This window comes from Oncorhynchus tshawytscha, linkage group LG03, assembly GCF_018296145.1.
Source record: "Oncorhynchus tshawytscha isolate Ot180627B linkage group LG03, Otsh_v2.0, whole genome shotgun sequence".
NCBI lineage: Eukaryota > Metazoa > Chordata > Actinopteri > Salmoniformes > Salmonidae > Oncorhynchus > Oncorhynchus tshawytscha.
Genome location: NC_056431.1, coordinates 24,168,396 through 24,192,107, shown reverse-complemented (window position 1 = coordinate 24,192,107; position 23,712 = coordinate 24,168,396). Strand labels below are relative to the sequence as shown.

At 40.4% G+C, this 23,712-nt stretch overlaps 1 protein-coding gene across 1 annotated transcript; it reads right to left on the bottom strand.

Moving 5' to 3' along the window:
* Window positions 1–5,455: 5,455 nt before the first annotated feature.
* LOC112246550 (CD2-associated protein-like) lies at window positions 5,456–23,369 on the bottom strand. The gene is made up of 17 exons (XM_024414946.2): window positions 23,207–23,369; window positions 21,944–22,101; window positions 21,608–21,665; window positions 20,953–21,062; window positions 19,886–19,976; window positions 19,728–19,789; window positions 19,577–19,616; window positions 18,337–18,431; window positions 16,524–16,625; window positions 15,765–15,816; window positions 10,596–10,646; window positions 10,263–10,386; window positions 9,067–9,232; window positions 8,125–8,178; window positions 7,666–7,874; window positions 7,058–7,121; window positions 5,456–6,741 (listed from the first exon to the last, which is right to left on the bottom strand). Exons 1-17 carry the CDS (start codon window positions 23,208–23,210, stop codon window positions 6,703–6,705), a joined length of 1,479 nt encoding a protein of 492 aa, XP_024270714.2. The 5' UTR covers window positions 23,211–23,369; the 3' UTR covers window positions 5,456–6,702.
* Between the last annotated feature and the right edge of the window lie 343 nt (window positions 23,370–23,712).

Sequence of the window (23,712 nt, the reverse complement as noted above, 5' to 3'; positions counted from 1 at the left end):
GGGCAGCGAAAGCAGAGAGGTGGCATTACGAGGAGCTGGCACGGCAGCGCGGCTGGAAGCCCGAGAGGCAGCCCCAAAAATGTCTTGGGGGGGCGGCACAGGGAGAGTGTGGCAGAGTCAGGAGTCAGACCTGAGCCAACTCCCCCTGTTTACCGTAAGGAGCCAAGGATGGAACCAGAGCCGGTGTTGGAGGTGAGCGAAGCAGAGACAGTGAAGGAGTTAATGGGGAAATTGGAGGCGAGAGTTATGAGGGAGGTGCTGTGTTGGTACATGAGGCACAACATTTGCCCAACGGAGCGTGTCGGGGATTTGATGGCACATGAGTCAGCTCTCCATACTCGTCCTGAGGTGCGGGCTACTCGTCTGGTGAAGACTGTGCCAGCCTCACGCACCAGGCTTCCTGTGCACCTCCCTAGCCCTGCACATCCTGTGCCAGCTCAGTGCTAGAAGTGCTAACGGTGGCGTGCATTGTACTGGTCAGGCACCGTGTTATGCGGTGGAACGCATGTTGTCCCCAGTACGCGGGCTTAGCCCGGTGCGCTACATCCCAGCTCCCCACATCTGCCGAGCTAGGGTGAAGACCCAGCCAGGGCGGATGGTGCCAGCCCTGCTCTCAAGATCTCCAGTACGCCTTCACGGTCCGGTCCATCCAGTGCCACCTCCACGCACCAGCCCTCCGGTGGCAGCCCCCCAAACCAGGCTGACTCTCTGTCCTTTGTCTACTGGTGCTCCCGCCTGTCCAGTGCTGCTAGAGCCTTCCGTCTCTCCAGAGCTGCTAGAGTCTCCCGTCTCTCCAGAGCTGCTAGAGTCTCCCGTCTCTCAAGAGCTGCTAGAGTCTTCCGTCTGTCCAGAGCTGCTAGAGTCTCCTGTCTGTCCAGAGCTGCTAGAGTCTCCCATCTGTCCAGAGCTGCTAGAGTCTCCCGCCTGTCCAGAGCTGCTAGAGTCTCCCGCCAGAGCCGCCAGTCTGCAAGGAGCCGCCAGAGCCGCCAGTCTGCAAGGAGCCGCCAGCGCCGCCAGTCTGCAAGGAGCCGCCAGAGCCGCCAGTCTGCAAGGAGCCGCCAGAGCCGCCAGTCTGCAAGGAGCCACAAGAGCCGCCAGTCTGCAAGGATCCGCCAGAGCCGCCAGTCTGCCAGGATCCGCCAGAGCCGCCAGTCAGCCAGGATCCGCCATATATACATATATACATACTCTACACCCGTCCAGCATCACTACTCTGGACGGTTCTGACTTAGAATATGTGGACAACTACAAATACCTAGGTGCCTGGCTAGACTATAAACTCTCCTCCAGACTCACATTAAACATCTCCAATCCAAAATTAAATCTAGAATCTGCTTCCTATTTCACAACAAAGCATCCTTCACTCATGCTGCCAAACATACCCTCGTAAAACTGACCATCCTACCGATCCGCGACTTCGACGATGTCATTTACAAAATAGCCTCCAACACTCTACTCAACAAATTGGATGCAGTCTATCACAGTGCCATCCATTTTGTCCCCAAAGCCCCATATACTACCCACCACTGGGACCTGTACACTCTCGTTGGCTGGCTCTTGCATCATACTCGTCGCCAAACTCACTGGCTCCAGGTCATCTACAAGTCTCTGCTAGGTAAAACCCCGCCATATGTCAGCTCACTGGTCACCATAGCAGCACCCACCCGTAGCACGCGCTCCAGCAGGTATATCTCAATGGTCACCCCAAAGCCAGTTCTTCCTTTGGCCGCCTCTCCTTCCAGTTCTCTGCTGCCAATGACTGGAACAAACTGCAAAAATCACTAAAGCTGGAGACTCTTACCTCTCTCACTAGCTTTAAGCACCAGCTGTCAGAGCAGCTCATAGATCACTGCACCTGTACATAACTCATCTGTAAACTAGCCCATCCAATCTACCTCACCCCAATACTGTATTTATTTATTTATCTTGCTCCTTTGCATCCCAATATCTCTACTTGCACATTCATCTTCTGCACATTCTACTATTCCAGTGTTTAATTGCTATATTTAAATTACTTTGCCACCGTGGTCTATTTATTGCCTTACCTCTCTTATCCTACCTCATTTGCACATGCTGTATATAGATTTTTCTACAGTATTATTGATTGTATGTTTGTTTATTCCATGTGTAACTCTGTGTTGTTGTATGTGTAGAACTGCTTTGCTTTATCTCTACCAGCCTACCTGGTTAAATAAAGGTGAAATAAAAATAAATAAAATACTACCAGTTTGGGGTGTCAGGTAACCTAGTGGTTAGAGCATTGGGCCAGTAACCGAAAGGTTGCTAGATCAAATCCCCGATCTGACAAGGTCAAATCTGCCGTTCTTCCCCTGAACAAAGCAGTTAACCCACAATTTATTATGAAATAAGAATTTGTTCTTAACTGACTTGCCCAGTTAAATCAAATTTTAAAAATAATTTGGACACAGATACTCATTCAAGGGTCATCAAAGCAAAGGGTGGCTGCTTTGAAGAATCTCAAATATAAAATATATTTTGATTTGTTTAACACTATTTTGGTTACTTCATGATTCCATTTGTGTTATTTCATAGTTTTGATGTCTTCACTATCATTCAAAATGTAGAAAATAGTTTTTTTAAATAAGAAAAACCCTTGAATGAGTATGTCCAAACGTACATATATACTATATAGATGCAGTATACACATATTTATAAAATGTATTTTCCTGTATTATTTTTCGCTAACCCTTAGCGAACTTAGGCTTCTACTTCCAGCTTATGCATACTACATACATTATACATACATTTTACGGACACAATCTATTTTACAATACTTATATTTTGTTTGTTTTTAGTCCTGTTCTACTTCAACCCTCAACCTCTCCCATCTATTTCTGATGTCCATCCAGTTTGTTTTCTGTTTGACATACAGTTGAAGTCGGAAGTTTACATACACCTAGTTTTTCAACCACTCCACAAATTTCTTGTTAACAAACTATAGTTTTGTCAAGTCGGTTAAGACATCTACTTAATAACCTGAAAGGATGCTCAGCAAGAAAGAAGCCACTGCTCCAAAACCGTCATAAAAAAGCCAGACTACGGTTTGCAACTGCACATGGGGACATAGATCGTACTTTTTGGAGAAATGTCCTCTGGTCTGATGAAACAAAAATAGAACTGTTTGGTCATAATGACCATCATTATGTTTGGAGGAAAAAGGGGGGTGCTTGCAAGCCGAAGAACACCATCCCAACCGTGAAGCACGGGGGTGGCAGCATCTTGTTGTGGGGGTGCTTTGCTGCAGGAGGGACTGGTGCACTTCACAAAATAGATGGCATCATGAGGAAAGAGGAAAATTATGTGGATATATTGAAGCAACATCTCAAGACATCAGTCAGGAAGTTAATAAAGCTTGGTCGCAAGTGGGTCTTCCAAATGGACTTAAGGATGGCTTAAGGACAACAAAATCAAGGTATTGGAGTGGACATCACAAAGCCCTGACCTCAAGCCTATAGAAAATTTGTGGGCAGAACTGAAAAAGCATGTGCGTGCAAGGAGGCCTACAAACCTGACTCACCAGCTATGTGAGGAGGAATGGGACAAAATTCACCCAACTTAATTTGTGAAGCTTGTGGAAGGCTACCCGAAACGTTTGACCCAAGTTAAACAACTCAAAGGCAATGCTACCAAATACTAATTGAGTGTATGTAAACTTCTGACCCACTGAGAATGTGATGAAATAAATTAAAGCTGAAATAAATCATTCTCTCTGCTATTATTCTGACATTTCACATTCTTAAAATAAAGTGGTGATCCTAACTGACCTAAGACAGGGAATTTTTACTAGGATTAAATGTCAGAAATTGTGAAAAACTGAGCTTAAATGTATTTGGCTAAGGTGTATGTAAACTTCCGACTTCAACTGTAAGCTTTTTGTGTGTTTGGAACATTTTAGGGATCTTTTATTTCTGATTATGAATCATGGGACCAACACATTACATGTTGCGTTTATATTTTTGTTCAGTATAGATGTGATATGCTAATAACAATGTCTTTTTTTTTCTTTTTTAGAATGTATCATTCTATGAAATAATAACATCTTAGGTTGTGTGTTCACATTTCCATCCACTATTGTAGATTTCAACTGTATATTTTTAACTGTGCTGTGTCACTAAAGTTTTGAACCTACAGTATATGAGGAAGGAATGATTGATAAAGGCATTCAAAATGGGCCCATGTCTTTTGAATGATGTCAGTCACCAGTGACAACTGTACTGTTTGTGACTTGTGTCTCCTTATGAACACATTGACACATTTTAAAAACGGGCTTTGTTGTCATTTCCTGGAGGTTAACCCGCTTAAGCTCGTGCCCTTTACTCATCCATAATTTCCCTTTCACAGAAACGAGGTAAAACTGTTCTCTTTCTGTCCGTATCAGACCCTTTTTTATTAAGGCTAATTTTAGTTTACCTTTGAACCTCCTCCGTATCTTACTTCTGGCTCCGTGCCTCTTGCCGATACCATTTCTCTTCTCTCAAATCGCTCCTCTTTTACAGAAACTGTTTCCCTCTAAAAAAAAAGATTGCTCTGGACAAATGAAAAGGCTGTCTATTGTCTCTTTGGTTGATTATGGAGTTTCATGAAGTTGCAAAATTGATGTGTTTCATGGAAATGCCTGTGCTGTTAACAGTTATGATTAATGACCTATCAAATGTGTTTTATGAAGTACCGTTTTCAGTTGTCTTTGCAGGTTCATACGGGTGAAGGATCACTTTCAATTGGCCTTATGTGAAATACATTATGAAAATACTGCCTTACCAACAATCCCTATTTACTATAGTTTATTTCACGTTACACTAGCCGTTTTAGCCCGAGAGGGAATATGCACTCCATCAGGCGTATTCAATGCCATTTTTAAAAATAGTTTGTTCCCATGGCAGTTTCAGAAGCCCACTCTCTGTAATGTGTTCCAGGTGCTCTCCAGATGTGCTTTCCAGCTCACAGACTTCCCGGGCCATGCCAGAAGCATGTCGCCAATGCTGAGATGGAAACAGATCTATAGGGCTCACTCAAGAGAAGCCAAAGCCCTAAACAACAAATACTGATCATCAAATCTCAAACAACAAAATACTGATCATCAAATCTCATTTCAGTGTGCTGTAAGTTAATGTTCTGGTGTGACTGACGCAGCCTCTTTTATCCAGCTGCAAAAGTATAATACCGACATGCTTCACTGTGGATCACTTCATTTCAGTGTGTTTGTATTTTCAAGGTTTTAATTCGATTCACTTTAGCAGCTATTCTAAAAGACATATCCAAAAAATGAGAAAAGGGTACATTTATACAGAATTAACTAATATAGTTTTGTTTTTGTAGACTGAAAGTCAACTACAATGCAGCTCTGAATTAACAACAGTAATAGAAAAGTGCCTCCCTATGGACACATGCAGCATTGCAGACTAGTTGCAAAATATTGCTTGCTAAATCACTGGAGTATTTTGGACAAGTAATATTTAATATTTTAAAAAAGGCACAAAATAGTTACTCTTATATACAATGGCAGTTTGCACAAAATGTACAAGTAGTTTGTTCAGTTGACTCATGTTCCCCAAACACTATGCTTCAAAATATTCCCAAACATACCCCAAAAAATAAGAAATATGCTTTCAGAGAAAAATAAGCACTGAGAAACATAGCCCACATTCAATGTATAAAACCAGTCCTCTGTATTGTTGGGTGATGTTGTTCTTTCAATGAAATTTACAATATCATCAATATAAAATAAAACACATTTTCTACCCAAAGGCCGGGATTCAATGCAAGGCGTGTTAAAGCACGCCACACTACAACATACTTTTAAAAGTGATTTAGGCTTGGTCCAACGTGTGCAGCATTTACCATGTAAACATTGGAGAAAAGTCCCTTAAAAGACACATTGTCAGTTGTATTGTGCACTACACTGTAACCCACCTTGAGTTGAATCCCGGCAAGTATTTTGGTCGATGTATACAAAGCATTTTGGTCGATTCACTTGGTCCCTTGCCAATCAAGTCCAGAATGCCCTCAAACAAAATGGCTGACCACAATCTAGGGCTGGATTCAATCGTTATCGCAAAAGTATCGCGGAAGGTCCGTGTTAAAGTGTGAAGTTAAACTTTGTGATTTTGACAATGAAGACCTTTGTGTATTTCCCCAGAGTCAGATAAACTCAAGGATAGAGGTAGTTTTGCGAGCCAATGCAAACTATGCTAACTAGCAATGGCTGGAAGTCTACGGTGTCTACTAGCATGGTAGTAGATACTTCAGGTCATTGCACCAACGCTAGTTAGAAATTGCGCTTACACTAGTTAGAAAATTCCTTCTGACTGCACGCAGGGACATGAAAATGGTATCCACGGGTTCATCTGAATCCGGGGAAGTAGACTTTCCAAAATCCCAAAGTATCCCTTCAAAGGTAATTTCCAATGCAGTGTTTACCGTAAATGCAAATGCGGGAACATTGCCTTCAAATGTTTTTATCAAGCTATAAAGGGGATCTTCCACGATACTTCAGGGATACGGATTGATTCCAGGCCTTAATGTGGCCTCAGCTGGTATGTCTGCAGAGGAAGCAGATATGCATCCTTTCCATCCCCTCTTGCACTCCAACGTCAGGAACATTTGAATTCCCTTTCAAGTTTGTGTTCAAGGGAATGACATAGCAGAGCCTTACTTAGACGTACTGCCCGGTCATGGTGTCAGTTAGGTTGAATCTTTAGTCCTAAGACCATGTACTTCCTCCTGCACAGGGGAAACGTTGTGTTAATATTCAGCGAAATCAAAAGCTTGTGTTTATGCTCCAAACATTGTCTGTTCCACTGCATGCTCAAAACAAGACATGCTAGCCTCTCACTATTTATTTCAATAACAGGGGAGGTTAGCATGTTCTGGGGGTGTACTATTTGTGAGATATTTGTGCAATATTTGACGGTTTGCATTTTAACCTCATAGTCATGGTATTGTTTCAAATTTAAATTGCTGGAGTACAGAGCCAAAACAACTAAAAATGTGTCACTGTCCCAATACTTTTGGAGCTCACTGTAAATATTCCACGTACCTGCAGAGCCACACGTTTGTTTCTCTCGTCTCTCAGTCCCTCTTTCAGTTCCTGTATGTCTTGTCTAGAAGGAAAGAACATATACATACATATAAATATATATATATATATACATATATATATATATATATATAAATATAAATATATATATATATACATATATATATATAAATATATATATATATATATATATATATATATATATATATATATATATATATATATATATATATATAATAGATCACTAAGAGGTCAAAGAAGAGTCAGAAAATGAAGGAATGGTTTACATTTTTGGCAGGAGAAATGTAGCCTGGTTAACACATACTGAAGTGTTTCAACAATGGTGAGTCCAGCATTCAGTCTGGTTTAACCAGGCTAGGAGAGATCTGACTGGATGTGTGCAGGGACTTTTTCCTGTCTTTCTAGTTTTACATTTTGCCTCCAGCACCTTCACTAATCGTTTTTGAGTGTGCGGTAGATTATGCCTTTTATCAAAATAGTTGAAAATAGCTTGGTGGAACAACTGAACAAATGGGTTAATGTACCTGATTCCTCAAGTTTTTCCCCTGGTTATCTAGAAGTCTGAATAAATGGGTAATACTACTTACTCGTGTCTGTTTTGCAGCAGCTCCAGAGCAATCTTCAGTGCCCTGACCTCAGCTTGTAGGCTGTCCAGACAAGGCTTCTCCTCCTGGGCTGCCCTAGCCTCCACTATAACCTTGGGTAGCGCTAGCCTGGAGATTACCGGATTACCGGAGACTACCGGATTCTTGGGAGGATGTTCAGGCTTGGATGGTGGTGAATGACTTTCTGCAACCTGCAATGTTTAGGCAAGGTATCTCAATGTTTTGTCAAGGATTGACAGGTCTAGGATTCAAACACTTTTATATTAAATCTATTCAATCTCAGTAATCTTATTTAAAGTCAGTTGTTACTTTGTGGCTAATTGATACTTTGAGAGAGATACATTGACGTGATGTTAATTTTGTGTTCTACGTACTTGCCAACAAGGCCTAACATGATGATAGAGTATTCATGAATATGGAATCAAAGTCAATTTTGCAAACCTTCAGCAGTTTAGGCGATTTTTCTGCATCTGTCTGGTCCCTGCCACTCAGAGCCTAGGGTTAGAACAACAACCATGACCTTAATGACGATTCCTTTTTAAGAGTCATTCCTCACATCATGGCCTCGCTAACCCTTCATGGCATGCAACTTGTCAAGCCACTTATGAACAGGCCATCTCTCTCTCTCTCTCTCTGGGCGGGTGAGTAAAGACTTAGTGGGCCAGATGGGCCACGTCACACGAACAAACAGTCTTCAGGGAAACTCTGGAGGAATGAAATCTAACAAGGGCCACTATTCTCCACTGATATGCCCCTATGACTGTGTTGACAGTGATTCCTCTAGGCAGATATGTACTTGTGGCGTGACATTAGAAAATTACATCAGACTAACCCGAGAATGTATCATCATCTTTATGTTAACCTGGGGTTGTCAGTTCATAATGTCGCTGCATGATGAGTGTTGGGCCACACTGCCCCCTGTGGTTTCAGAGGGGATGTGGAGTACAACGTGCACCTTTGGGCAGATATAGACTGGTGGCGTCATGACACTAGACAAATCAGGGATTGTATCATCATCGCTATGATAACCTAGGGGTTGTGGGTCTACTGTCATGTGATGTGTCATGTGTCATGTGTCATTGTCTCCATGTGGTCTCAGAAGGAAACGTAACTGTGTGGTGTGTCCACACATATGACAACGATACTAACTCAAAGTGACTCTGACAACGTCCATGGATGTGTGACTCTGTCCTAATATGCGATCTGTCCTAAATCAAATCAAATACAATTTTATTGGTCGTATACACATATTTAGTCAATATTATTGTGGGTTTAGCGAAACGCTTCTGTTCCTAGTATGTCATAATATGTACACTGTACAGAGGTGCATTCTGTACCATAATAATATTGATAATAATACAGTATGGTATATTGTTGCCATACCTGTGGACCGGTGACGAGGGCAGATGGGGGTCGTCTCTGTGGGGGTTTGGCTCTGTTGGCTGTGGGGTGACTCAGTTTCTCAGGGGACACCTCCACTCCGTCAAACTGGTCCGAGTTGCTCTCCTCTGTACATTTTGGTGAAAGGGGAGGGAGATCGCCATTGGCTCTAATGGGAGAAAAAATAATTTCAGAGAAGTTAAACATTCATTCTTTCAGGCCTACACTGGTTGATTCATAAGGTTAACTTGACCCAAATTGCTCTGATGTAGAGAGAGAAAACTGAAAGAGATGCTTCATTTTCTACTGTTGAGATTATCAGTGGATGACAATTGCTGTGGTACAGTGTGGGAAAAGTGGTATCCTGTTTCCTCTTGCAAGGTCTTAGAGGCAGGTGCTGATGCACTGCATATTGAAACCTCAGTGAGTTTATGTTTAGCCAAGCATTAAGACTTCTCCTTTCATCGTCCACACCCTCACTAGAACAAACCAAAAGACGTCCATAGCTTTTAATAAAATATACAAACTTGTTTGACCTTTGCAAGTATAATCTCAAATTTGTGAAAGTTTAAGTTTATAATCTCAAATGTGTGACAGTTTATTTAGAAAGAACAATCCGAAAGTCTTTTTATTCGTCAATTTCCCCTTGGTAAAGACGGCCCTTTTTGTTTTCCCAGTCGTGTGTGTTTGTTCAGGAAGAAGGAAATGGGCTGCTCTCGTCTGTTTAGGCACACGCGGACTCATCCCAGAGTTTCCAGTGCACCGCTCAAGGTTTGGGAATCCTGGCAATTCAGCGTCAAGACATGAAGACTATGTGCTATAGTAACCTAGGCACCAACCAAAACTCTCCTCCACACTCTCCTTCCTTGCCAGTTTAAAGAGAACAAACAGTTCCTGTCTTGACAGAGACCTTTTGCTTTCTTATCATTTGGCTTTTGAAAATATATAACTACTAAGGCTTCCATATGAGTGCCCTATTTGTCCATTCTGATCCGTAGAAAAGTCTGAAAGCGATGCTTCATGAAGAAATCCTTATTTTACAAGTCTCACTATTAACGTTCATACTTGATACTATGGAGTGATATTAGTGTCAACATTGGATTAAGATTGCATTTATGTTGGCACTACTATACCTCCATACTCTACCCAAATGGTTGGTGTTGACTGAGACAAAAAATGGATGTTCTAGAGTCACTCACTTGCTACAACCGAACTTCTGAGGCTTGTGCTTCACTGGAGGTGGTAGTGCAGGTCTACTTGGAGCAGGGAGCTTGACTTTGGTTGGAGGGTTGCTTCTCAGGTCTTTAGTCTCTGGTTTCTCATCTGTATGCACATGTGCACATTTAAGCATTGCTGGTAGTAAGCAAACGGTACTCGTAAGTACTTATTAACAACACACACCTCTTTGCAATTGTGAAGCATCATCTCCTCTGTATTTTGAAGTATAATGTAATACAACATCTGGTTAAATGAGACTGCAAATACAGTAAAACTGTTCTTTAATTGAACAGTATCAACATGCTGTATCTTACCTTTTGCTTTTGCAAGGCTGCTCTTCTCCATCGCTGAACCCTCTGCCTTGACTAAAAGAACATTAGAGCACAGAATTCACACCATATTATACACGGCCACAGCTATCTATCTTGCCACTGGTGTGTTGTTCTCTTTGCCATGAGAACGGTGAGTGTACAACAGCATCAAGACCCAGACCTCCGGGGTTAATCATTCTCTGCAAAAATGAATTTAACATAATTTAATTGAAATGCAAATTCATATTCATGTAGGGCAGAATCATTGTTAATTTTCTTCCATTTGAGTTTGAAGAAATTCCAACCAGTATAGTGGCATGGGAAGCCAAGATGCTGCATGTCATAGGAGCAGGCTAGGTCACAGCTGTGTCCAATAGAATCCTACAGAATCCAAAATACTGTAGTTGCTGTTCCCATGAGTCTCCCTTGAGAAGGCCTTGGCTTGAGGGTGGAAATAACTGATTTATCATAAAGGAGATCCCTCAAGTGTGAACAGCTACAGTATGTATAATAGACTTATGGGATTGTCTTTTGACAAAGCACAATATTCTGCCTCTCAATTACCATTAAGAGTTAACCAAGCAATTATAGTGTTTAATCAAAAACGAGAAATGATCAACTAGAGTGCAGTTAAGGGAACTGACCACAAAACAGCTAAGTCAATAACAACATGAATCTGCATTATAGCTTTTAGCACATCTCTCAAGATACAGAGGAAGAACATGCTGAGTGTCATGCTGACATGTAAGACAATAAACCACGAAAAGTGACTGGTGATGATGAATTCCACAGACTAAGAGTACCAATAGCAAATCAATGAGAATAGAGCCTACCTTCTTCAAAACACACGTAAAACTCCCTGACCAAGCCCTTCCACCAATGTGAAGCACTAGAGTTGTTGCAGAGTTGCTGCTTGGGCCACTTGTGAAAAGCCACTGTGACAGACAGAGCTCTCTACGGTCCCCCACCCCCTGGCTTCCTCCAAGGCATCTCAGCCAGGTCATGTGACGTACTGTATTACACCCCCTCTCCATCATGGTGTAGGACTTCCTGTGACATATCTGCAACCCCCCAGTGACACTAGACGCCAATGGAGTAGTGGGAGCGATGGGGTGGGGTGCAGGGACTCAATGCAGAGGCTTGACTCTGGCTGAGATTGTTTTGAGTTGGGATGATATTATCTCCAAATGACTGTTAGGCCTCTTAATGTTTGAACACAAACTCATGCACACCAGATATGAACGTTTGTGAATGTTCAGCGAGAGTGAGCGCCTCAAAATGTCAAAGGGGCCATGTAGCAATAACAAGCTTCCTTTGAGTATTTGTGCTCTGATTGTATCATTAAAAATAAATGACGTGATTGAAATATTGCATCTTAATGTTGTGTACCCTTCGTATTCAATTAGAAAGGCTTCATTTATTTAAAGCTGGGAGGAAACATCCAGCCTAACAGCTAACTAACAGTTAGCGTCTTAAACACAATGTGCACCTTCAGCAGAAGTGTGTGTTTGAAACAAGATCTCGTGCCCTCAGATAAAACCTGCCTGTGCACCACATCCTGCTATGTGTGGCACTGACAGTCTCAAGATTGGACTCTCACATCCTCTTTACTGTTTAAGGCAAAACATGTGACACAAGCTGTATATCCCTCCCCACTGGGAACTAACTGGTTGAATCAATGTTGTTTCAATCTCATTTGTCAGCGTATTGTGACACGGAATCTACATGGAAACGACATTGGATTTGAAAAAAGTAATCCTCGTAAACTGTTGTTTTGAGGGTGAAATTACAACCACATGATTATGTCATCACCAAATCTCAACATAAAATAAGTTGAATTTGTAACTTTAAAACAATGCCAGATCATTTGGCTAGGCAGCACCTCCTACTGGATAACTCACATATAGCTTTGATCGCCCGTCCAGGGTTTTAACCAAGTCCTGCTTACAGCACCAGTCAAAAGTTTGGACACTCCTTCTCATTCAAGGGTTTTTCTTTATTTGTACTGCTTTCTACATTGTATAATACTACTGAAGACATCAAAACTATGAAATAACACATAGTTTTGATGTCTTCAGTAGTATTATACAATGTAGAAAGCAGTACAAATAAAGAAAAACCCTTGAATGAGAAGGAGTGTCCACACTTTTGACTGGTGCTGTAACCAAAAAATATATTTTAGATTTTAGATTCTCCGAAGTAGCCACCCTTTGCCTTGATGACAGCTTTGCACACTCTTGGCATTCTCTCAAACAGCTTAATGAGGTATGCTTTTCTAACAGTCTTGAAGGAGTTCCCACATATTCTGAGCACTTGTTCATCGATTTCCTTCACTCTGCAGTCCAACTCATCCCAAACCATCTCAACTTGGTTGAGGTCAGGTGATTGTGGAGGCTAGGTCATCTGATGCAGCACTCCATCACTCTCCTTCTTGGTCAAATAGCCCATACACAGCCTGGAGGTGTGTGTTGGGTCACTGTCCCGTTGAAAAACAAATAATAGCCCCACTAAGTGCAAACCAGATGGGATGGTGTATCGCTGCAGAATGCTGTGGTAGACATGTGCGCCTTGAATTCTAAATAAATCACAGACATTGTCACCAGCAAAGCACCCCCACACCATCACACTTCCTCCTCCATTCTTCACGGTGGGAACCACACATGCGGAGATCATCCGTTCACCTACTCTGCGTTTAACAAAGACACGGCGGTTGGAACCAAAAATCGCACATTTTGACTCATCAGACTAAAGGACAGATTTCCACCGGTCTAATGTCCATTGATTGTGTTTTTTGGCCCAAGCAAGTCTCTTCTTGTTATTGGTGTCCTTTAGTAGTGGATTCTTTGCAGCAATTCATCCATGAAGGCCTGATTCACACCTTCTACAATGAACAGTTGATGTTGAGATGTGTCTGTTACTTGAACTCTGTGAAGCATTTATTTGGGCATTTATTTGAGGCTGGTAACTCTAATCAACATATCCTCTGCAGCAGAGGTAACTCTGGGTCTTCCTTTCCTGTGGCGGTCCTCGTGAGAGCCAGTTTCATCGTAGCGCTTGATGGTTTTTGCGACTGCACTTGAAGAAATGTTCAAAGTTCTTGAAATGTTATGGGATTGACTGATCTTCATGTCTTAAAGTAATGATGGACTGTCATTTCTTTGTGCTTATTTGAGCAGTTCTTGCCATGATATGGACTTGGTCTTTTACCAAATAGGGCTATCTTCTGTATACCACCCCTACTTTATCACAACACAATTGATTGGCTCAAACACATTAAGAAGGAAAGAAATTCCACAAATGAACTTAACAAGTCACACCTGTTAATTGAAATGCATTCCAAGTGACTGCCTCATGAAGCTAGTCACACTAAGAGTGAGCAAAGCTGTTATCAAGGCAAAGGGTGGCTACTTTGAAGAATATCAAATATAAAATATATTTTGATTTGTTGAACACTTTTTGGGTTACTACATGATTCTATATGTGTTATTTCATAGTTTTGATGTCTCCACTATTATTCTACAATGCAGTGGTGGAAAAAGTACTAAATTGTCATTCATGAGTAGAAGTAAAGGTACCTTAATAGAAAATGACTCAAGTAAAAGTGAAAGTCACCCAGTAAAATACTACTTGAGTAAAAGTCTAAAAGTATCTGGTTTTGAATGTAACGTAAGTTCAGTGGTGGAAAAAGTATTCAATTGTCATATTTGAGTAAAAGTAAAAAGTAAAAGTAAATGCTAGACATCAAATTCCTTATTTTAAGCAAACCAGACGGCACGCTTCTCTCTTTATATCAACCAAGCACAATTCAATATTACCTTTTGTAATACAGTAAAAGTTAAGTCTATCTTACAAACTAATGTAACATTCATCCTTAAAATGATTAACACAACCATGTTTGGTCGCTGTGAGGTTACTGAAACTGTACATTTCTTCTTATGTTATAGATAGCATGCATAGGTTGTCGCAGGTCTGTGGAGATCCTCACAATTGCTGCAATAATCTGTTCATAATTTTGAATGGCACTGACAACGTATTATCCACATTGAAATGACGTGGTGTGCCCAGTGGGTCTATTCCTTCATTGAACAACATACGGTCATAAAAACTCAAAAGGGAACTGTGTCTTCGAGATACACCACATAGATAGCAGGTCAAGAGAGGTCTAATTGAAACAGCTTTGAAACTTCAACAATGAACAATCAGTTATGCTACCCAACTTCATTGTATGATGCATAGCTATAGATAATTGAGAAGCAATAAAAACGAGCATCTGAAATAGGGATGATTGGGAGCTTTCATTTACATCATACAAACTACAAACTACATCTAACCTGTTACCAGGGACATCCGTTAACATAGCTGTGGTTGTGTGAATTTGATGCCGAAATCGCTGAGTATTCTGGGGCTTTCCTGTGTTATATTGCTCTTTAGGTAGATTTTCACTTACATAAGTTTTGCCTATGTAGCCTGGACTGAGGAAATGTGAGTGTGTCTGTGGCTTGGTTTGCTAATAAAAACCTAATTGTAGTTCAGTTACAGACAGTCGACAGACAGACAGGCAGAGTGGATGTGCCGTTGTCACTCAATTTTAAAAGCTAATTTGACCCTTAGGGTCGCCATACTCACACATGCTGAGTATTAAAACATTTTTGTGACTTGCCTATGTTAATGTCTGTTTTCCATCCACAAGAACAGTATCTGTAAAATGCAAAGACCTTGATTTTGAAATATTCAGGAAGCAATTTGGACCACACAAAATCTCATATTCAGCTGCTAAAGCAACAACCTCACACACCCTAAAACATGAACACCGTGCCAGACTGAACACGCACCACCGTAGGTGAAAACAGTAGCAACCGTAGCCAACAACAGCTCCCATTAGCATCTCTAAATCACAAGACAATCTATGTTGTCATATCGGTGTGTCACAGATTGGTGTCACCATAGAATTAGGAATTAAAATACTAACACACTAATACTAATAGGATCTCTATGGGTGTCACAGTATATTAATGTTGCACCAGTTATTATGTTACACCTCATAAGCTCCATCGTCAGCATCTAAATCACAAGACATTCTGTACTGTCATATTGGTGTCAAGGACTAACTGGTGTAACAGTATATGCTGTGGCACTGGTCTCTCTGTTAAAACAGGAAGTTGCTGTATTTACCTGAGCGTCTTTCCGTGCCACGGCGCGCAGGTGGTTGGCTGGTGCTTCCAGACTGTAGGAAAAGCAACGGAAAACACAACAGGTTGGCTCAGTCTCTCTTTGCTGCATATATGCTGCAACACACACCCACTGATTAGAGCACCTATTGACGCGAGCGGCCATTCGTATAGTCTTTTATTGTTTTATTTAAAAAAAATATATATATATAAAAGTAATACAATTCAAAATAAACTAACACACTTTTTCCACAGTCGGAAATGTAAAGTCAGTGACTCCTAAACTGCAGATGTTGAAGAGATTTTTGAGTCAGAAATCTTTATAAGTTAGTTAAGTAAAGGTTGACAGGTAGCCTAGTGGATAGAGCATTTGGCCAGTAACCGCAAGGTGGCTAGATGAATCCCTGAGTTGACAAGGTCAACAGGTTAACTGAACAAGGCAGTTAACCTGCTGTCATTGTAAATAAGAATTTGTTCTTAACTGACTTGTCTAGTTAAACAAAGGTTATATAAAAAATATAAGAAAAACTTGACTGAGAATGTCTTTTTTTGTTAGCCAACTGTAGATAGGGGGATTTGTTTTTATTGACCTGTTGCGGTCTAATAAATAGCTCATGTTCATTACTGGTTGGTGTCATAGCTGCTTAGGTCAGTGTAATGTAATGGCTAAACCCCCATGGAATGTGTGGGGGAAATTCCCATTCAAAGGGCTACAGTGAGACTATCACTGGGAATGTTTCCCTCATTCCCTGCTCTAACTCACTTGGAGACCGTCGATCGTCGGTATCACCATGACGAAGTTGTCGGGGAAAAAACCTCTGCGTCCGTTCATCTCTCCCTCCCACCAGCCCTCGTCCTCTGTTTCCTTCAGAAGAAGAGATTGTGTAAAGAGCAACTCAAAGAACTACACACAGATCATAAAACGACAAGTAATCTGAACATCTGAGAGGTTAACAGAGGGTCAGGGGAAGCATGGTCATTGCCCACAGTAGACACTATTATTTGATCTTTAAAGTTATCATAAACTTCCCTTTTCCACTTATAATTTAGCAGTGGTGGAAAAAAGTACTCAAATATCATACTTGAGTAAAAGTAAAGATACCTTAATATAAAATGATAGTAAAGGTCACCCAGTAAAATACTACTTGAGTAAAAGTCTAAAGGTATTTGGTTTTGAATATACTTAAGTACAGTTTTTGGAAAAAGTATTCAATTGAAATATTTGAGTAAAAATAAAAAGTGAAAGTAAATGCTAGACATCAAATTCCTTATTTTAAGCAAACCAGACAGCACAATTCTCTCTTTTATTTAAACAGCGCCAGTCAAAAGGTTGGACACACCTACTCATTCAAGGGTTTTTCTTTTTTTTAAACTATTTTCTACAATGTAGAATAATAGTGACGACATCAAAACTATGAAATAACACATATGGACTCATGTAGGAACCAAAAAAGTGTAATGATGGACTGTCGTTTCTCCTTGCCAAGAGTGTGCAAAGCTGTCATCAAGGCGAACGGTGGCTACTTTGAAGAATCTAGCCTAGTGGTTAGAGCGCTGGACTAGTAACCGAAAGGTTTCATGTTCAAATCCCCAAGCTGACAAGGTACAAATCTGTCGTTCTGCCCCTGAACAGGCAGTTAACCCACTGTTCCTAGGCCGTCATTGAAAATAAGAATTTGTTGCCTAGTTAAATAAAGGTAAATTAATAAATTAATCTGAAATATAAAATATATTTTGATTTGTCTAACACTTTTTTGGCTACTACATTATTCTATATGTGTTATTTCATAGTTTTGATGTCTTCACTACTATTCTACAATGTAAAAAATAGTCAAAATAAAGAAAAACCCTTGAATGAGTATGTGTGCCTGGTACTGGTACTGGTACTGTGTATATATATAATTATTTGTTTTATAGACCACTAATGGCACACTCCAACAGTCAGACATAATTAACAAGCAGAGTATTCTTTTTTTTGTGAGTCCGCCAGATCAGAGGCAGTAGGTATGACAACACATTATATTGATACTGAAGATGCGTAAATTGGACTACATTGTTGTCCTACCTGAGCATTTGAAATGTAACAAGTACTTTTGGGTGTCAATGAAAATGTATGGGAGTAAAAAGTACATATTTTCTTTAGGAATGTAGTGGAGTAAAAGTAATAGTTGTTAAAAAATATAAATAGTCAAGTAAAGTACAGATACCCCAAAAAAACACTTAAGTAGTACTTCAAAGTATTTTTACTTAATGTAGTTACTTTACACCACTGTAATTTGGAATATAATTTATACCATCAGATTTTGGGATGGTTTCCCTACTTATGTAATTGTGCATGCTTTGTCATCTAGTGTATTGTGGCACATATTTTCACGGAATTGCTCACAAGTCACATAACAGGCTTGTCTGGTTGAAGAGGAGAAAAAAATATTGATGAAATTGTATAACCAGGTTTATTCTAGTCCAAAACTGGAGCATTATATTCTTGATTTTGGCCCCAAAGGGCATAAAGTCATGAAGGTACAGTATATTGTATTGGGGAGCATGTATGACAACATTAGTACAAAGACCCAAACCTTGGTGATGATTGTAACAATGTCTCCCTTCTTTAGATTCAACTCGTCCTCGGTCAAGGCTGCGTAGTCGAACATGACTTGACAACATTCTTTCACTGAGTAGACATAATAGAGAGGGGAGCGTTATAAAGAGAACCTAAGCAATGCTTGGCTGGAATAGGTTGGTTCTAAGATTATGTCGTAAAAGTATGTTTACCTAAAAAAGAAAGTTACTCAAGTAAATGTGAAAGTCTCCAAGTAAAATACTACTTGAGTAAAAGTCTAAAAGTATTTGGTTCTAACTATACTTAAGTATTAAAAGTAAAAGTATAAATAATTTCAAATTCCTTATATAAAGCAAACTACACGGTACCATTGTCTTGTTTTTAAAATGTACCTCCGTTTTTAAAATAGCCAGGGTACACTCCAACAGACATCATTTACAAACAATGCATTTGTGTTTAGTGAGTTTGCCAGATCAGAGGCAGTAGGGATGACCACTTGTTCTCTTGATAAGTGCGTGAATTGGACCATTTTCCTGTCCTACTGAGCATTCAACATGTAACGAGTACTTTTGGTTGTCAGGGAAAATGTATGGAGTAAAAAGTACATTATTTTCTTTAGGAATGCAGTGAAGTAAAAGTTGTCAAAAATATAAATAGTAAAGAACAGATACCCCAAAAAATGACTTAAATAGTACTTTAAACTATTTTTGCTGAAGTACTTTACACCACTGATCGTGACTAACCAATCGAAGAAGAATAGCAGTCCATACATCCATATATTTTTCTGAGAAGGATATGAACTGTGAAGCATTGACTTGAACCTATTTGAACCATTAATCTCTTTCCACGTTAAACGGTGACACCAAGCCAGTGTTACTGTCAGAGTTTCTGTGGGCCCACACCCACATAGCCTATTTGGTCAACTGCGGGAATTACTGACTGTCACATGCCAATGATGTGGCTGTCTGTTCTTTGTGGACACCTGCCTAAGTGGTAGTTTGGTCCAAAAATAGAACACTTGTCACAAGCAGAGGTCTCACTGTTGTTGTAGTACATCAGAACATTTCTATATTCAGTGGAGACATTGCTTTGCAGTTTCCTTCAATGTATCAAAAAGTATCTCCCACAAGGAGGATGAATTTGATTAGTGGTACAAGGATGGGCCTTTTATTTGACAATTTAAAATGTATTTCAGATTGCAGTGCACTCATTTATACGACCTACATAAAGTAGGAATTAGAACTATAGAAACTTACCATTTTTTGGTTTGTTCCTCACACTCGTCCTCTGAGGTAGCTTAACAAAAAGACACATTTATTAAATTAATCAGTGGCATCTCACAACTAGTTTTTCAGGAGAGAAAAAGTCCCATATTTATTGTATTTTGATTTATATTGCATTCCATACCTCTTTACTGAACATTGTATCTGAGAGTTTGGGTCTGGTTTTGCTCTCGTTATGCTTAACATCTGAAAAAGATTGAGAAGGAAGTTCTATAAGGATATATTGATTCAAGTCCACTCTCAGAACAAAAAAAGGCCATGTGAAAAATGTGCCCATCCCACCTTTTGGAGAGACAAATATCTCTTTGGTGAAGTTTGATGGAAACGCTCCCACTTTACCACTTTTCATTCCCATCCACCACCCATCTTCAATCTGTCAAGTGTTACAAGAGAGAGGTAAAAGAGAGAGAAGTCAAAAGAAAGAGAAACGGAAATGTAAGAATAGTACAGTGTAGCAGAGCATATTTCACCAATCATCCACATGCATAGGAATTCTCACAACAGGTTTGGTCAGCATAATATCTACAGATGTAGAATCTTCAATTGATCATCCAGTTGCAGGAGAACTTTCCTGCAACGCAGGAAATGAAAAACTCAAGAGTGTATTTGAGGTTTAAAAAGGTTTCAGAAGTTTGTAAATTCCCCTATGAAATGTCCATGAATTATAATCCATATCAGTGGAGGCTATATGAGGGGAGGATGGCTCATAATAATGTCTGGAACAGGGATACCATTACCACGAGCCCGTGCTCCCCAATTAAGGTGCAACCCACCTCCTGTGATCCACATAATATATATCATTTCCTGTTACTGTTGCAGGATTATTTTCCTGCTGTAGCAAACTGGCTGAAATTAAGATCCTACATCTGTACACACCTCAAAGTGAAGTTGGAATGTGTGCGAGAAATGTGATTTCTCAGCATAATCTTGGGGAAACATCACAATGAATATGCATTGCTGAAATGTCTGTGCGACAATTTGGTTATCTGAGCTTTTGGAGGGGTGATATTTTAGTATCATATCTAGCTAGGCAAACAAGATAAATGATTTGTGGTTGCTCATGCATTTGCTATTAGAGAGATGATGCAAAGAAAGTAAATATGATATGACACTCCAATTATGAAGCAAAAACATAAACATTTCTTTCGAAATAGAGCAGCTAATGTTCTCTCCAAGAACCTAAAACTAATTTACACTGATACTCTATAGCAGGGGTCTCAAACTAATTTGGGTCTAGGGCCTTGTTAAATTGTCTTGTGGGATATTTGTTTGAGATTCCTTCTCTAGTATGTTTACAAGTGTTTTCCCATCTATTGATAGTGTCAGTAATGATAAAAGCAACACCGTACCTCTCTGAGGATCTCAATGGTCTCCCCGACAACCAGCTCCAGCTCATCCTCATTCAAGGGACTGTAGGCAAAGGCCACCTCACACTTCCTTGTTTGCTTAATCATCCTTGCTGCATGAGCAAAGCATTGTACCAGCCACATCATTAGTCAAGACTGCTCTTATTATTGTAAAATGATAGTTAAAACTAATGATGAATAGAAATTCAGTAGAGAAATTCAGAAGTAAACAAATACAGAAGTCTCAATATGATAACTTGTAGACTCCCGACTCAGAGCATGACTAGAATAATCAAAGCGTCTTTGTGTTGTAACTAATTGAGTCCCTCAAAGGGACTGTGCTGTAACAGTAGACTGTGGTTTTGATCTGTTCCTTCCTTGTACATTATATTTAAGCTTGGTGCTAGCAGGCGAGGCTGTATATCTACACAAGGCCTTTAATTACTTGTTTGAGCCTGTCGTGCTGACAAAGTGTGCGTGTATCTCGATGAGCACGAACCAAAACACTTCCACATTTCAGTACTAAACAGGGTTCGTGTTTGACAGACTGGGAAACATATCTGGATACAGTTTAAGCTTCAGATCCAAGTTATGGGACACACAATAAGCAGAGCGTTATGGTAGTGGAGGTTTAAAGCCATTGGAGAGTGACACGTACATTTCCGTAGGCTTCTTGGTTCCCTCTGGCTGTCACCTATCAAATACACTGGCACCTCCTGTGTGGGAAATAAAATACACAAACACACACAAGGAAAAAGCTAATGAGTCAAGTATTAGACAATGGATTGCACACGACAAATGCACGAACAATAGGCTGGTCAGAGTTGGGGTCAAATTGATTTCAAATCAGTCAAGGAAGGATGTAAACTGAAATAATGGAATTTCAGTTCCTTGACAGAATATCATTTAATTTGACTTCCTTCGTTGACTGAATTGAGATGGTATTCATCCTAATCCTGGGACTGAAGGCAAACTCTTGATGGACATATTGTACCTTGACGAAGTTAGCGGGGAAGATGCCCCTCTTGCCCCTCAGTTCTCCTTCCAGCCAGCCCTCCTCGCTGGGCTTGGTGACACTCGTCACCACGTCTCCCACCTGCACCGTCATCTCATCTCCCATCATGCCCTCAAAGTCCATCAGCACCAGCACCTCTGAGACACGCAAATGGAGGAGGAGGGAGAAGAGAATATGGTGTCGCAAGTTTCATTCTCTTTTCAAACAGACCTAACAATATCGCTTGAGGAACTGCAGTTATTACAAGTAATGTGGCCCAACATCTAGAAGGTTACCACCATAGTCTAGTAACTCAAAAACATTAGGAGGGGAAGAGAGATAACGTGGACACTTTTCATTCTATTGTGCTGATCCAAACTGTACTGTGCTGGCATGGATATGGTCTTGCACATTGTTCTCTCTAGCATGTTTTTTGGCAACTATGGTAAATAACCAGCTTGTTTGACTCGGCTTGGCTGCATAGTGTGAAAAGGGTAACATCAAGATTATTGTGTTTGAAACATGCAGTAAATCATAGGGGGGGGGGAAAGCTATTGGTATGTTGTTAAAAGATTTCAGCTTTACTTTTTCTGAATAAACACCAAGGCCTTTGTAAACCAAACCAGTCTCCTGTAGCATATTTGTGTTTGAACAACACATACGTAAAGCAAGGTTACAGTACAGCACCGGGGCAGCAAAATGGATACCAAAAATTACAGTTTAGAATTTGCCCTGGCATAGTGAAAAAGTTCATGTTCAAGTAGTTTTTAGGCACTATACAAAACAAAATGTCAGTACCACACACACCCATTGCCTACAACCAACCTGCAAGTAAGAAAATAATGAACAATGTACCTTAGCCACTGCTAGTACTAGTGCTAACCTGTTTACCTGGCTTTAGGCATTTATGTCAATGGTAGCTATGAAGAAACCCTGCAACACCAAATACAGAAGTATCGTGGAGACCCAGAGACTTACTAACTCTTTGCTTTCTGGATAATAAAGAAGCAAGATCATTATCTCTGTTATCTCTTTTCTGAAAAAGAGGGTGTATAATCTACAAACATGAACAGGCCTACATATCTGGTATACTAAAATCCCCTCCAATTGCAAATATTATTTGGGATTACAAAATGACCACACAGTTTCGAAGCTAGAGTTCCTGTCAATTGCCCTGAATGTAACTAATTGACAGACATTGTAAACATTCCCCAAACCCTTGTAAACACTACTGAATGGACAACACAGTTACAATGCACTTACCCATGACTTCTTAGGAAAGCTTTATTCTCTCTTCTAGACTTTTAGGTAATTCCTCCTCAGAGGACAGACAGACACCTCATATGCTACAGGAGGAGAACTGAAAGAAAGTGAGTGCAGTGCCCAAGAAGCAAAGCTATATATGGCTAGCCAGGGCCCTCCTTCCCTCTAGTCAAACATTAACATCTACTTCAGGCTAGTCATGACAAGCCACCAGCCAGGAGGAGGATGGGTCAGAGAGAGCAAGCGAGAGAGTAAGAGAAGGAGAGAGAGAGAACAGGTGGGACAGGTTTCTAATTGAAGGAGAGAGATGATAGGCAAGGGTGAAAAAGAACATAACCACACATCAGCTGTACAAGTAACTGTCACACATTGTATGGGGAAAAATACAAGACAGTCAAGTACATCAGTGTGACGTAATTGTGTGTGTGTGTGTGTGTCTGCAATCCGCCCTGGCATGCTGTCAATTAACTTCTGGGCCACATCCTGACTGTTGGCAGCCCATTCTA